This window comes from Heptranchias perlo, chromosome 1 (assembly GCF_035084215.1).
Source record: "Heptranchias perlo isolate sHepPer1 chromosome 1, sHepPer1.hap1, whole genome shotgun sequence".
Classification (NCBI taxonomy): domain Eukaryota; kingdom Metazoa; phylum Chordata; class Chondrichthyes; order Hexanchiformes; family Hexanchidae; genus Heptranchias; species Heptranchias perlo.
This window is the reverse complement of record NC_090325.1, coordinates 60,850,922-60,866,977: the sequence shown is the minus strand read 5'-3', so window position 1 is coordinate 60,866,977 and position 16,056 is coordinate 60,850,922. Positions and strand designations below refer to the sequence as shown.

General features: G+C 40.6%; 1 protein-coding gene across 1 annotated transcript in view; it reads right to left on the bottom strand.

Annotated features, from left to right (window-relative positions):
• parp8 (poly (ADP-ribose) polymerase family, member 8) overlaps positions 1-16,056 on the bottom strand; it is a 358,889-nt gene that overhangs the window by 32,362 nt on the left and 310,471 nt on the right. Inside the window, exons 15-17 of the mRNA XM_067985593.1 lie at positions 10,526-10,618; positions 7,361-7,486; positions 2,908-2,973 (exon numbers count right to left, since the gene is read on the bottom strand). Coding sequence (XP_067841694.1) covers positions 2,908-2,973; positions 7,361-7,486; positions 10,526-10,618 — 285 coding nt within the window. The remainder of the gene's footprint in view (positions 1-2,907; positions 2,974-7,360; positions 7,487-10,525; positions 10,619-16,056) is intronic.

The window sequence follows — 16,056 nt, the reverse complement described above, 5'->3', positions numbered from 1 at the left end:
TCACATCTGACCATGACATGTTCTATTTAATGTCAACTCCAAAATGATTATGTTGTATTTTATTCAATCATGATTTTAATGGACTTATTAAAAACATGAAGATCCCCATCCATAACATTAGACTGTATGAGCTATCTGCAGAAATGTCTGGGTGACATCCTGAAAACCCCTGAATAGGGATTGGTTGATAATTTTGAGTAAATACAGTGTATAGTAGAGACAGAATGTAACAAATTCATGTGTAATTTGTTTTTCACTGCTGTGAACTATCACTGCTAGGGACTAACAAAATAACAGGAATAATATTACCCCCAACCCCATGAGCCGTTACCTTGTGTAACAACCTTTTGTTTGGCCAAATAATAAGAACTGAGATAGGATAGGGAAATCCCACAATTTCCTTTAGGAAAATGTGTATCATTCTGGAAGTATATAGAAACTCAACTAATTGGAAATACCAGTTAGTTATAGAGCACAAAAACATTGCGTAAAACAAACTGGAAAGCAAGATGCAGCAAGTTTGAATGTACAAAACACAAAAATGACTAAAGATAAAGGAAAGTCTAGAACAGCATCTCTTGTTCAAAGTGCCCTCCTCCACCACTGTTTAAGAGAACATAGTGATAAATAGATTTCTCAAACAAAAACAGAAAATGCTGTAAACATTCAGTAAGTCAGGAAGCATCTGTAAATCCTGAATCCATTATTTAGGAAGTGGTAACAGGGCACTTAGAAAATCATAATATGATTAGGCAGAGTCAATATGGTTTTATGAAAGGGAAAATGTGTTTGAAAAATTTATTAGAGTTTTTTGAGGATGTAACTAGCAGGGTAGATAAAGGAGAACCAATGGATGTCGTATATTTGGATTTTCAAAAGGCATTCGATAAGGTGCCACATAAAAGGTTGTTACACAAGATAAGGGCTCATGGGGTTGGGGGTAATATATTAGCATAGATGGAGGATTGGTTAATGGACAGAAAACAGAGAGTAGGGATAAACGGGTCATTCTCAGTTTGACAGGCTGTAACTAGTGGGGTGCCGAGATTGGTGCTTGGGCCTCAGCTATTTACAATCTATATTAATGACTTAGATGAAGGGACCGAGTGTAATGTATCAAAGTTTGCTGACGATACAAAGCTAGGTGGGAAAGTAAGCAGTGAGGAGGACACAAAGAGTCTGCAAAGGGATATAGACAGATTAAGTGAGTGGGCAAGAAGGTGGCAGATGGAGTATAATGTGGGGAAATATGAGATTATTCACTTTGGTAAGAAGAATAGAAAACCAGAATATTTTTTAAATGGTGAGAAACTATTAAATGTTGGTGTTCAAAGAGACTTGGGTGTCCACGTACAAGAAACACAAAAAGTTAGTATGCAGGTACAGCAGGCAATTAGAAAACAAATTGCATGTTGGCCTTTATTGCAAGGGGTTTGGAGTACAAGAGTAAGGAAGTCTTATTACAGTTGTACAGGACTTTAGTGAGACCTCACCTGGAGTACTGCGTACAGTTTTGGTCTCCTTATCTAAGGAAGGATATACTTGCCTTGGAGGTGGTGCAACGAAGGTTCACTAGATTAATTCCTGGGATGAGAGGGTTGTCCTATGAAGAGAGGTTGAGTAGAGGTTGAGTCTGGAGTTTAGAAGAATGAGAGGTGATCTCATTGAAACACATAAGATTATGAGGGGTAGATGCTGAGAGATTGTTTCGCTTGGCTAGAGAATGTAGAACTAGGGGACACAGTCGCAGGATAAGGAGTCGGCCATTTAAGACTGAGATGAGGAGGAATTTCTTCACGCAGAGGGTTGTGAATCTTTGGAATTCTCTACCCCAGAGGGCTGTGGATGCTGAGTCAATGAATATATTCAAGGCTGAGATGGATAGATTTTTGGACTCTAGGGGAATCAAGGGACATGGGGATCGGGTGGGAAAGTGGAGTTGAGGTCGAAGATTAGCCATGATCTGATTAAACGGCACAGCAGGCTCGAGGGGCTGTATGGCCTACTCCTGCTCCTATTTCTTATGTTCTTATGTTCTAATGTAAGGAAAGGAACAGTGTTAATATTTCAGGCGTAGCCCTTCATCAGGACGGGAAGATATAAGAGATGAACAGCTTATAGGAAGGAACAGAGCGTGGTAAAGGGGGGGAACACATACACAAGAAAAGAAAAAGGATGATAGTAAAATTATTAGGTGGAGAACAGGAGATAGTAAATTAACAGAAGTGATAACAGTGTAAGAGGAAAGGAGACCTGATAGGAGAAATTAGAGAAATCAAAGAACGTGCAAATAGCTAAAGCAAGTTGGATAAGTTGGAGATATATTTCTCACTTTGTAAAATATCATTGAGTTTGCTGCCTCATGAAAATTTGCATTTTGATTCTCCTTCCCTCTGAAGATATATAATATAGGGAGGTGCAACATGCATTCTACATTGGTTGTGCTTGTTCTTTAGATTAGAATGAAAGCTAATCTGGAGTCACCTGAATCCTGAAAAATCATATTACTGGCCAAATATTACAACACAATCACTCAGCAGAGATCTTTCCAAGTCTAGACAGTTCAATGTCAGCTCCCAGGCCATTATAAAGTACAGGCCACATTGTAGTGAATGGTGCCTCTCTAGGAAGCTTTTGGTACCTCTCCGTAACATATATCATGAAGCAACTAAAGAGTTAAGGTGACCCAAAATGGTGAATCCCAATGAGGCAATTCATTTGATGATATTTTACAACAGGTGACAAACATATTTTTCTCAGAGACAGGGAATACTTTGAACAGAAAGCACTCTCCACAGACTTTCCCTTCCTTTTAAGGTTTATAATAAATGTAGATTATAGCTGTAGCTTTTAGGGGTGCTATCAGTGAATGCCATGTAATGCTTGGTTACAAACTTTGGGCCTTACCTGGGTCATTTCCCTGATGGATGTAATGCTGTCCAGTGCTTTAACTAATCGTTCATAGTCTTTTTTCTAGTTCAAAATGAAAAAAAATAACACTTTAGAAAAGAGTTTAAAATAAAGGCAACATGATGGTTAATAGTCGTAAGATGAACCCGCCCTACTTAAAATACATAGAAATAGATCACAGTTATAACTCTGAAACAGGCCATTCGGCTCAACCAGTCCATGTCGGTGTTTACCCTCCAACCGAGCAAATAGGCCTAGTCAGATTCAGCTGCCCTATTGATATACTCCTTGATGTTTTTTCTTCATTCACCTATCCAATCTGATCTTGAATGTTGACATAGTCTCTATCTCAACTACCAACCCTTGAAGTGAATTCCACAGACTCACAACTTTGTGTTAAGAAAATTTCTCCTGCCTTCTGTCCTAAACCTTTTACATTTACTCTTGTATCTGTGGCTCCTCATTCTAGATCCTAAACTATTAGAAACAGTCCGCTTCTATCTACCCTGCCCCATCCTTTAATAATTTTTAAAACTTCCATCTTATTGACCCGTGATCTGTGGTGTTCTAACGACAAAAGCCCCAAGTTTTCAAATCTTTCTACATATTTGTATTTCTTCACACTGGGCAGCATCCGAGTGAATCTGTGTTGTACCCTCACTAAAATCTCAATATCCTTCCTATAGTGTGGAGCTCAATACTGCACACAGTCCTCTAATTGAAGTCTCATTAAGATTTTATATAGACTTACCATTCCTCTAGGTCTTTATCTTCTACAACTATTATGAAAAAACTTAGAATTCCATTAGCTTTTTTAACAGCTTTATACAGCCTACACACACATATGACTAACAGTAGTAAGGTGTGTCTGCCTTGCTTTCAATACAATCTATACACAAAGATGCTGAAAACTACTTTTCTCTGTTGAGTGTGAATGGTTTGAGTAAAATGAGTTGTGGACATTTGTTTTAGTTTATGCCTCAAATCTACTTACAGTGCAGATTGTTACATGCAGTTTTATGCTGAGCAATCAGTTTTATTTAATAGTTAAACGTGGCCAGGCTTATGAAGACCTTCAGGAGGTATGGAATGAGAAAAGGCCATTTGGAGCATTTAGCCCGTTCTTTTTCACATTTTATGTACATACTATGCTGCCATGAACTCTAACCTACTTATTTAATATCCTGAGATAAAGTTTTGTATAAATATTTCTGATTCCCAAAGGTAATCAAGAAAAACTGCAGAATAATAATCCTCCTCACAACTCTGTTAATCAGCCCTGGCTTGCTGTTCTCCACAGATACCATTCTCCCCGCAGCACAGGAATTATTGGGCACTAAATTGTGCCATGTAGCACCCGTTGTTTCGGCGCTACGTGGCCTCTCGAACATCCAAGATGGCGTCTTGGCTGCGCACGCATGTTTCCAGCGTGACGTGCGCCGGATGCCATCTTGGTATAGGAGTTAGTGCATGCGCAAATACCGAATGCCAGAAGCATGTAAAGTAGGGAGAAAATGCATGCAATCAGTGTGCAATGCTGATTTAAAGTGAGAGATAGCATTTTGGACCTTGACGTTCAACTCAACGCAGTCTTAACCATGCACACCTGAACGTATCTTAGAGTGCCTGGAGGACCCCCCACCAGCGCTATTTAAAGGGACCACAATTCATGTGCTGCCTGCATAGGGGTCATTGGGTGCGGGGTAATAGCGGATCGCGCTATTCGTGCCCGAAAATGGGCCCTATCAAATTTTTCCCCCATTATGTCCTATGGAACATTTGATCATCTGAGTCTATACCTCTGCCTACAGCCTTCAGTTTTCTATTCCTCATTGGACATTCAACAAACTGCTGCTTTAAGCGCTTAATCGTTGTAGCTGTTAACCCGTAGATATTTCAAAGAAAGAAAAAAAATACATGGTCTTCTTCTGCCTTCTCTTTTCTTTCGTGTTGTCCATAGTTTGGAAGGAGATTCCAGATACTTGCCCCTTGTCCATGTCTCTAAAAAGAGATATTCATCTGTTCTCTTCCTTCACCAAATCTTTGGAAAAGGTCCTTGCTGCCCTTCACCCTTGAAAGTAGACAATCATATATTGCCTTCCATTCCTTCTCCTCCTCCTAGTACCCATACTTCTGGGAGCAAACGACATCTGCTCTATGTCTCTATGCACATTTGCTCTCAAAATGTAATTCTACAGCTATTTGCACTGCTCAACAAGTGTTTAATGATGGTTGGCATAAGTTTCTGCCATGCTTTCATATTGATACACAGCGGAATTTTGTGGACTGGGAAGGGTGTGGCTTCACACCATGCAGTAAAGATATCAAGATCATTTACTTTCTGGGTGATAAATTTGTTTTCAAGAAGAAAAAACAGGCACTATGATTATTGGAATTTTAAAAACACCTCTATTATTTACAGCATTGTAGGTTAATCTTCAGAGACACAGACAGCATAGCAGCTGAGGCTGGTCCTCTGTAAAAATTAACAATGAAGCAACGGTAGCAGATTATCTAATATACCTAACTCACGAATGCAGAAATACATGATGGATATTTGACCATATTAACTGACCAGCTAATTCACTTTAAAAACTCACATAATAGTTTCTCACGAAAAACACATAAAAGCACAATTGTGTAATTACTTTGAGCTTTCTCATGCTGATAGCTGTCTGACTAACAGAAATGAATGACCATATAGCCTTGAGACTAGCTACAGACCTACTGATAATAAAGACAGTTTCTTGGGGAAAAAGCACTTTCCCAGGCCTGCGTCCAAAATATCGAGACGGCCATGGGAACCAGAGGGTGGGTTCCCTATTTTGATTGACTAACTACCTGAGCCAATAAAGAATGTACGTGTACTCCCATATTCTGTGACAGGTGGGCGTTGTTACTGAACTGTATAAACATGAGCTGTTTCTTGAACTCAGCGAAGACGTAGCCTCTACCATTGTTTTGAGGCACTCTTCCACTTGTACAAGTTTCTTAATAAATTCTCGCTTGTCTTATTTTTGTTTGGGTGTTAATGCTTTGTATAGAATAAGTAATATTAAGTTTAAGTTTTCAACACCTCTCTTGTTGGGCTTTTTAACACACTGGGTAAGAAAGGAGTCTTGCTCATGTTGTAAAAACTCCATTCCCTGTACCCCTTTACCTACCTCTTCTTGTCAGTTTATTTGGGGGTTGTTAAAATTGCCCATGATTATTATTCTATGTTCTTTATTCATTTTACATACTTGCATACATATTTCTTCCCCCATCTCCTTTCCACTATTAGGTGGTCTGTAATATACTCCTTTTAGCGTAATCGATCCCTTCTTATCTTTTATTTCAATCCATATGGATTCTGTTTCTATCCTTCTGTTAGTTATATTCCTTTTTTCTACTGCCATTATGTTATCTCTAATTAGTACAGCTACTCCACCCCCCTTTCTTCCTTCCCTATCCTTTCTGATTATGTTATAACCTGCAATATTTAGTTGCTAGTCCTGTTCTTTATGTAGCCATGTTTCTGTTATTCCTACTATATCTGGTTCCTCGTGACGGATTATTGCCTCCAATTCCCGTTTTATTTGGACACTGTATACATTGCTGTACAAGCAATTTAATTTGTCTATAATAGTTATTCCTTTTACATTATTTTTAACAGTCCTTTTATACTTGTTTTATAACTGTATTTGTTCCTTGACCATTTATGTTGTCTTTATTCCTTATCTTTAGGCTTTTGTTATTGCTACCATATCCCTCCATCTGTCATAATTAAAACTTTATTCGACAAAAATCAGATCAATTAATTTTTACACAGAGGTATTTCAGATAAAAGCTAATCAATAGATAAGAGGTAGGCTGCATGAACCTCAGTTAGAAACAACATGGTCATAGAAACAAGCTTTTTACTCCCAAATTACTTGTGATGCACTTAATTAAACAAGATGCATTAGGAATGTGATGAGGCCCAGCCAGTACAATAAATTAGCCAAGTTTTAAATGATGTAACTAATGTTTAAAAGCCGTAGACTCTCTGAATTGCTATTGGCAATGAGAAACAAAAGACGAAAAGACAAATCAAAGAATGCTTTGGATGGAAGTTGAAACATGAGGATAAATGCTTAGCTTGGTCTTAACATGCAGCATTGCACACCAGGAGGAATGCTGGACATGAAGGATTGTGTGCCCATTATGCAGGATGCCTGATTGTCCATCCATTAATTTAATCAGACAGACAATCGGGTGGACTATATAACGACCATACTATCCTCCATGCCCAATATCCTGATGTGTACTCTCAGTATGCAATGTTTTGTGCGAGGAAGACCAAAGTAGAAAATTATCCATATGATTTTTGTGATTATTTTTAACTCATTACACCAAGTAATAGTTCAGATAGCAATTTTATACTAGACACTCATTAACTAGATGGTTAATTAACAGGAAAATAAAATACCCTTGGGTTAAATGCCAGGGTCCGAGGATCAAGGGGATCCACCACAGATGGATATGGCTCGAAAATGACAACCTTTCTGGGAGATTCCAGAGCGGATCGGCACATGGACACTAACAAATCCACAACCTGCAATAACAGAAGAGAATCAATTGGAAGTGTGGTCACCTGGACAGTGGGCCAAGAGTACAGGAACTAATAAGGGGTAATGTTCTTCCAGGTTGGAGCCTTGTCAGCCAGCAGTGTGCATCCACATTTTTGATTTGTGCTGCCAGTGGGCGAGGCTCCCAGCCTGGTGCGCCAGGTCCAAAAATTACCCCCAATAGTTTATAATCACAAGTATTTGCTGGTCTTGGAAAATTATCTGCTTCGTGTCAGCTTGGCTCAGCTGATAGAATCTTTGCTTGTGAGTCAGAGAATTGTGGCTTCAAGCCCGACTTCAAGACTTGAGCACATAATCTAGGCTGGCATTTCAGTGAAATACTGAGGGAGTGCTGCATTGTCCGAGAAATCAGATACCATGGTGTCCTGGAAAACATCCTTCCCTCAATCAACACAAGCAAAAATAGATTAAGTGGCACTCATCTCAGTGCTGTAAGTGCAAATTGGTTGCTGCTTTTGCCCACATAACAACAGTTAACTGCAATTTATTGTAGAGCAAATTTAGCAATCCTGTGTTTCCAGTATGGAGCCTCAATAGACAGGAGTGCAGGTCAGAGATAGAGCTACAACACTGTAGTATCAATTCTCTGATCCATGCTCCCATTGAGTAAGCAAGGCTCTATACTGGGAGGACAGAGTCACTGAATAAAGCTTTATATGAGACGCTAAATTTTCTTTTACGTTAGGGACATTTCGGAGAGACTTGATATGGCTATATAAGTGCAACTTGATTTGTAATCTGTGTAATGCATTGTTGTCCTAATTTTTAAAAATGTTTTGTAAATTTTGTGCTCATCAAGGATGTTGGTGCTGGGCAATGTAACACTTTCTACTTCAGGCACTAAAGGCAGAAATTGGGCCATGTAACGCCCGTTGTTTCAGCGCTAAGTGACCTCCCAAAGTGCCAAGATGGAACCTTGGCTGCTCAGCAAGTTTACAGCATGGTGTGCATGGGATGCCATCTTGTTATAGGTATTAGCGGGTGTGCAAATACCGAACGCCGGCAGCATGTAAAGTGCATGAGAAAATGGATACAATCAGTGTGCGACACTGATTTAAAGTGATAGACATCATTTTGGAACTTAATGCTCAACTCATCGCACAGTCTCAACCACGACCATCTGAACATACCTTGATGACTGTTTACACCATTTCTCTGGGGTTTCCGCCGATCTTCCGCCAAAGTTACGACGGGAGGTCGGGAAAACCGTCACAGAGCCCTATGCCCTTGTATTTTTAGATGTGGAGTAAAGTTCTATTCTGCTCCAAATGTGTGTCTCTGTCCCAGCGCAGAAAAAGGGTATGGTAGCATAGAGGTTATGTTACTGGACTAACAATCTGGCGTTATGAGTTCAAATCCCACCACGGCAGCTAGGGAATTTAAATTAAATTAATTAAATAAAATTTGAAACAAAAAAAAACTAGTATCAGTAATGGTGGCCATGAAACTATTGGATTGGCATAAAAACCCATCTGGTTCACTAATACCTTTTAAGGAAGGAAACCTGCCGTCCTTACCTGGTCTGGCACTATATGTGACTCCAGACCCACAACAATGTGGTTGATTCTTAATCACCCTCTGAAATGGCCTAGCAAGCCACTACAGTTGTTCAAGAAGACAGCTCACCACCACCTTCTTAAGGGCAATTAGGGATGGGCAAGAAATGCTGGCCTTGCCAGCGATGCCCACATCCCATGAATGAATAAAAAAATGCCTGCACTATTGCACCAGGATGATTTTTTTCCATTTCTTATACCAGCCAACCTGTGGTCTCTCTGAGTGTAAGTGGTAATTTAATGCCAAGTAGTGCTGAATTAGGGGCAATTTTTGGTACATGACCACAAGGAACTTTATTGAGCGTGGCCAAACTCAAGAATCCATCTTGTTAATATTGTGGACCCTCTCTCCTTTGAGATCATTCCTAAATTACATTCCTTATTCTAGCTAGCAACAGCTCTGCAGAACTGGAAAAGTGAGATCGATAGCTGGTAGATCCTATTACAGGAAATAATGATTTTCTGTCTTAAGAAGAAATCAGGGTTCACTCAGTAGGTTGTGGTGGGGGGACCTCTGAATCCAGGAATATTGACATGTTCATTACCTACTTAATGGGAGGAACCCCCTGATAGCACCAATTTTAACCTTTGCCTGGCGAGAACGGATCGGATTCAAATCAGATGCCCGATTTACACTCTGCCCAATTTTACACTCCATTTGAAATGCAGGTTTGCTTGATCACCAGTCATATGTGCTTTATAAAAGCTCAGTCTGCTTCATTAAATGTGCTTTTTAAAATTTATTTTTTCATCTTCAAATTTAAACCCCAGCCCCTCTGTTGAAGGCACAGACTGATGCTGGGGTGTAATTCCACAGGTACCAGCTATCATCCAGTATCTCGACTAAGTAGCTATCGTTCAGACCTGATCATAGACAATAACTGTTGGCTGGCTATTCTTCCAAGAAGTGCAGCACAGTTAAACTCAATCCTAGATTATTGACACTCTCTTTCCAGACAATAATGCTAAGGAGCAGGAACCCTAAGTGATCTTTCCCCAGGGGTGCTGAGGTCAATTTTAGTGCCTCAACCATTGTCTTTGTTAAGATCAGCTAACAGCATTGGATGAAAATTGAACCAGAGACCCTTATAGCCTGTACAGCTCAGTCCCATACTAAGCAGTGCGCTTACTAACTGAACCATTAAAAGAGCCTATTAATATGACTGGTATCATTTCACTGGAATAATAGACACAATTAGGAGAGAAAAAAATTACTGAATTTTAAATTTAAAACATAACAAGCTTAGTAACTCAATATATAATACAATATATAAAAAGATTTTCATTCCTTCTGTCTTGGTTGTGTTTAACCTGGATCCTAGGTGTAAAAGCAATGCCCGAATGCCCTGTGCCACCCATTCCCCTCATTACAACATGTTCATTGTAACTGTCAATTGCTTTAAACAGTGAAGTCTGTGAAAAGGATTTGTCTATTTAACATTTCTGTACCTGGGCCCCTGTTGCTATTTCATCTGCAGCTTCATTCATTACTCCCAAAGTCTGGAAAGCAAATACACACAGCTCCCGCTCACATACTGTGGGCTGTAATAAAAGAAAACAGAGCACAATTAATATATAAACAAGATTTGGACACATCATGAAGGGTGCAAATACATCGGTGAAATAAATGTTTAGTAATGCTGACCCATCACTTTACTGGGCCAAAAATCTGTTTTCCTCAGGTTCTCATGTAAGTATGTGGATTTTGTTTAAATTTTCTGCAGATGGTTCTTAATACAATGAAATCCCACTGGGTCCTCTTTGTAAGGATGTAACATCTTGTGTCGTCCAGTCCTCCAATAAGCTGGTGAGGGATGATTTTAAACCTGCTATTTAGTAATCTTAGCCACCCATTTGCAATAGACATTATGCAGAGTCCAATAAGTCCACCACATAAGGAACAGGGTGGAAACTGTGAGGACAACTCTTTGCGTGCAGCTTTGTTGCCTTCTACTGGTCATTTACAGAATGACATTGGTCAAGGCCTTTTTTGGAGCTCCTGACCAGAGAACAGTAGGTGGACTAGAAGAGAAAGGAGCTGGAAAAGGGGAAAAATAATTTTAAAGCTGGGAAAAAATAGATCTGAATCAATGGACTTTGAGTATTTTTTCAGAATAAGTTAACAAATAAAAAAGATGACGGGTACAGTAGTTTAGGTGGTTATGTTACTGGACTAGTAATCCAGAGAATGTGAGTTCAAATCCCACCAAGCAATTTGAGAATTTCAATTCAGTTTTTTAAAAAAATATAATTTTTTTTTTAAAAAAGCTGACATCAGTAAAAGTGACCATGAAGCTGTTGGATTACTGTAAAAACTCAACTCGTTCACTAATGTCCTTTAGGGACGGAAACCTGCCATCCTTACCAGGTCTAGCCTATATATGAGTCCAGACCCACTCCAACATGGTTGACTCTTAACTCTCCTCTGATGTGCTTAGCAAGCCATTTAGTTGTATCAAACTGCGGCAAAGAATGCACCTTTACTGTAGAGGTTCAAGGAGAAGGTACCTTCCCAAGGCAACTAGGGATGGGAATAAATGCTGGCCTTGCCACTGATGCCAATATCCCAAGAATGGATAAAAAACAAAATTGAAGAAAAGTCCCTGCACCGAATTACAAGACCAGTCAGGGAACTTGTGGCCTTGCCTTTGAAGCATATGGAATTCAGCAATGAATTCCATAACACTCATGTACCATGTACTTCAAACTGATTCCAGAGATGATTCCAGAGATGGGTTCAGGTCTACTTCGGAGTTTTGCTGGTTTAGTATGGAAAATGGATGTCAGATTTGTCCGAATTTGCATAGGAATCTGATAGTGTTTTGTAAATTAAATTAAATAAGGAATGGATACCTCTCTCAAGCAACAACTAGACTCCCAGAATTGTCCAGCAGAATCTCCTGGGTCCTGTAACTCAATTAGTTGCAAGAAAGTAGTTTTGTAAAAGCACTGAAGCATTCATTGCAATACCACCAGCATCCAGCAGTTGGCAGCACTAGCTAATTGGCAGCATCAATTCAACAATAACTATGCATATTAGAGACATAATTAGTGGAGTATTTTTGCCTTTCTGTGCACTCCATAATTCTAGAATACAGTAATGAAATCACACTAACTTATATAAGAATATATCATGCTAGCCTGTCTTCAGACCATGCTACAAACTCCGTTCCCTGGCCACTGTCTGAGGCTGAACCAGGCCATTCGCAATTTCGGCATCCTATTTGACCCCGAGATGAGCTTCCGATCCTATATCCTCTCCATCAAGACCGCCTACTTCCACCTCCGTGACATCGCCCGTCTCCGCCCCGCCTCAGCTCATCTGCTGCTGAAACCCTCATCCATGCATATGTTATCACTAGAATTGACTATTCTAATTCTCTCCTGGCTGGCCTCGCACCTTGCACACTCTGTAAACTTGAGTTTATCCAAAACTCTGCTGCTCATATCCTAACTCGCACCAAGTCCCGTTCACTGATCACCCCTGTGCTCACTGACCTACATTGGCTCCGGGTCCGGCAATACTTTGATTTTAAAATTCTCATCTTTGTTTTCAAATCCCTCCACGGCCTCACCCCTCCCCATCTCTGTAACCTCCTCCAGCCCTATAACCCTCCGAGAACTCTGCGCTCCTCCAATTCCGGCCTCTTACGCATTCTTAATTTTCATCGCTCCACCATTGGCGGCCACGCCTTCAACTGCCTAGGCCATAAGCTCTGGAATTCCCATCCTAAACCTCTCCGTCTCTCCACCTCTCTCATCCTTTAAGACGCTCCTTAAAATCTACCTCTTCGACCAAGCTTTTGGTCACCTGTCCTAATATCTCCTTACGTGTCTCGGTGTGAAATTTTGTTTGATAACGCTCCTGTGAAGCGCCTTGGGACGTTTTACTACATTAAAGGCGCTATATAAGTGCAAGTTGTTGTTGTAGCTGATTTTATAAATGGTTCCTTCTCCTCTGGTACTATCCCCTTCTCTTTCAAATCTACTGTCATCACCCGCCCCTCAAAAAAACCACCCTTGACTCCTCTGTCCTTGCAGATTACCGCTCTATCTGCAACCTCCCTATCCTCTCCAAAGTCATTGAACGTGTTGTCGCCTTCCAAATCTATGCTCATCTTTCCCGCAAACCTCTCTCCAATCTGGTTTCCGCCGCTGCGACAGCACTGTAATGGCCATAATCAAAGTCATGAAGGACATCCTCTGTGACTGTGGTTCACTATCCCTTCTCATCCTTCTTGACCTCTCTGCAGCCTTTGACAGAGTTGACTGCACCATCGTCCTCCAACACTTCTCCCCTGTCGCCCAGGTGAGCGGGACTGCTCTCGTTTGGTTCCACTTCTATCTATCCAGTGATAGTCAGAGAATCTACTGCAATGGCTTCTCTTCCTGTCCCCGCACTGTTGCCTCTGGAGTTCCCCAGGGATCTATCCTTGGCCTCCTCCTATTTCTCATCTACATGCTGGCCCATCCAAAAACACAATGTCAGGTTCCATATGTATGTTGATGACACTCAGCTTTACCTCACCACCACATTGCTCAAACCCTGCATTTCCTCTGTGTGTCAGACTGTTTGTTCGATATCCAGTCCTGGATGAGTCGCAATTTGAAGTCATTGTCTTCGACCCCACTACAAACTTCATTCCCTTGCCATCAATTTCATCCCCCTCCCTGGCCAATGATTCAGGCTGAACCAGACTGTTTGCAACCTCAGCATCCTATTTGACCCTGAGCTGAACATTCGACCCCATATCGTCTCCATCACCAAAACTTGCCTATTCCAATGCTCTTCTGGGTGGCCTTCCATCTTCCACCGTCCATAAACTTGAGCTCATCTAAAACTCTGCTATCCTAAGCAGCACCAAGTCCTGCTCATCCATCACCCCTGTGTTCCCGGTCCACCAATGCCTCGATTTTAAAACTCTCATCTTCGTGTTCAAATCCATCCATAACCTCACGCCTCCCTATCTCTGTAACCTCCTTCAGCTCTCCAACCCTCCAAGAACTCTGCATTTCTCCAATTCTGGCTGATGTTGCATCTCCCACTCCCTTTGCCCTACCATTGGTGGCCAGGCCATTAGCCATCTAGGTCGTAGGCTCAGGAATTCCCTCCCTGAACCTCTCCCCCTCTCCTCCTTTAAGACACTCCTTAAAACTAACTCTTTGACCAATTTTTTAATCATCCATTCTATTATCTCCTTTTAGCTTGGCCTTAATTTTTGTCTGATTGCGCACCTGTGAAACTCCTTGGGACATTTTCCTACATTAAAGGTGCTATATAAATGCAAGCTACTGTTGTCATATCTGTCCTTATTTGCGATATTTCACAATGGCAAAAATTAAAATATTAAGTGTGAAAATATGACTGACGTCTTCTACAACACATTGCATGCATTCTTTACATGTTACCTTAATATCATTAATCACACTGCATGAATATGAAAATATTTCAGATCTACTTGTCAGCGAAGGAAGCTTGCCCACTTTTGTAAAACATCACTAGACTCTCGTTTGTGGCACTTATTATTGTCATGGGGTTTTCAGACTGTTGAAATAAATCCATTAATCTACCACGACCACTGGTGTCTATTTGTATTCCAACAGCTTTCTCAAGCCTTCATTCAGTAACAGTCATGTACTGGTTATTCTAAGCCATTTGGGTGGCTACCACTGCCCCCCCACCTCGCAAATATGAGAATACTCCATGTTGACAAGTTAGGAGTCATTTTTTGAAAATAACACTCCTGGCAGATAAAAAAAATCACAGGTAGCATGTGTTCCAATTCCTGATACATGCTCCTGGTGGATGAGGCTCTGTGCAAGTGAGCAATTTATTCCTGTAATTTCTAAACATGGATTAAGAAGAGACTGTCCAATTTAAGAGGTTGGGATGTACACCAGTGGGAGCCAGGTTCGAAGATTTCCATAAGAACTGTCGAACCATGATAAGGTGCCGGTGTACATTCCTGGATTGGTAAATCTTTTTGGTGGTAGCCACTATCTTGAACGTAGATGCAAAGTTTTTTGAAAATTGCAGGTACACCTAATGGCTTGTTATGTAAGGGCACTATTCAGTCTCCACACAAAGTACCAGCTTTGCTCTGTGCTGAGTTAACTTATCTCAACTGGCTGATGGGAAACCACAACTAGCTTCAGTTCTAGTTGGACTAGGGAGAAAAAAAACAGCCATTGTCCTCTTCCTGATCGCTATGCAGTGACCTCTACTGGAAAGTGCTTACGTGTGAACATCGGATACTAACCGATTCGGCTCAACTGTGATGCTCCTCCTGGTGAATAGCCTGTCAACATTCACTGTGTAAATAAACACTTTAAGAAAGATTACGTGGGCACAGTCCATGAAGGCTACTAGTGCCTGTGAATCTATCTCCAAAAGAGTCAGTGCCTTCAGGAAAGTCGAGCAGAAAATTGGGGGTGGTGAGAAATTGCTGAAATCTTCTGACTTCTAAATGTTCAGGTCAACTACCAAAGCTTCCCAGTATTTACAGCTTTACATGGCTTCTTTTTGATTGTTTCAAGGTTGATTTAGTTTCTTCAGATGTGCAGTATTTGCCTAATGTAGCATTATGTTCACTTACACCCACATTATCCTTCTTCATCTCTTTTGCACCTTCTAGCAGAAAATAATGAATGGGCATCCATTAACATTTTAATGCTCTCTGTAATGTGCGCAGCTCAAACATTACAGGACAGCATGAAACATATTGTGTTATTAACGGCTGCTTTATTGAATCTGGACAGTATCCTGACTTGAAGCTCTTTGAAAGAGCTGTAGGTTGCACAGTCACAATTCATGTATTATCTCTTTCTCTTGCTCTCTTTGACACATAAAAGAATGCTGCTCGGTCACATGCACCAGTCATTGGTGTTACCGCATTATCATAGCAAGCCGACGCATGTTTCAGTGAGTGACTTATGTGGCACATGGTGGATGTTACTGTTGATAATAAGCTAACTCATAA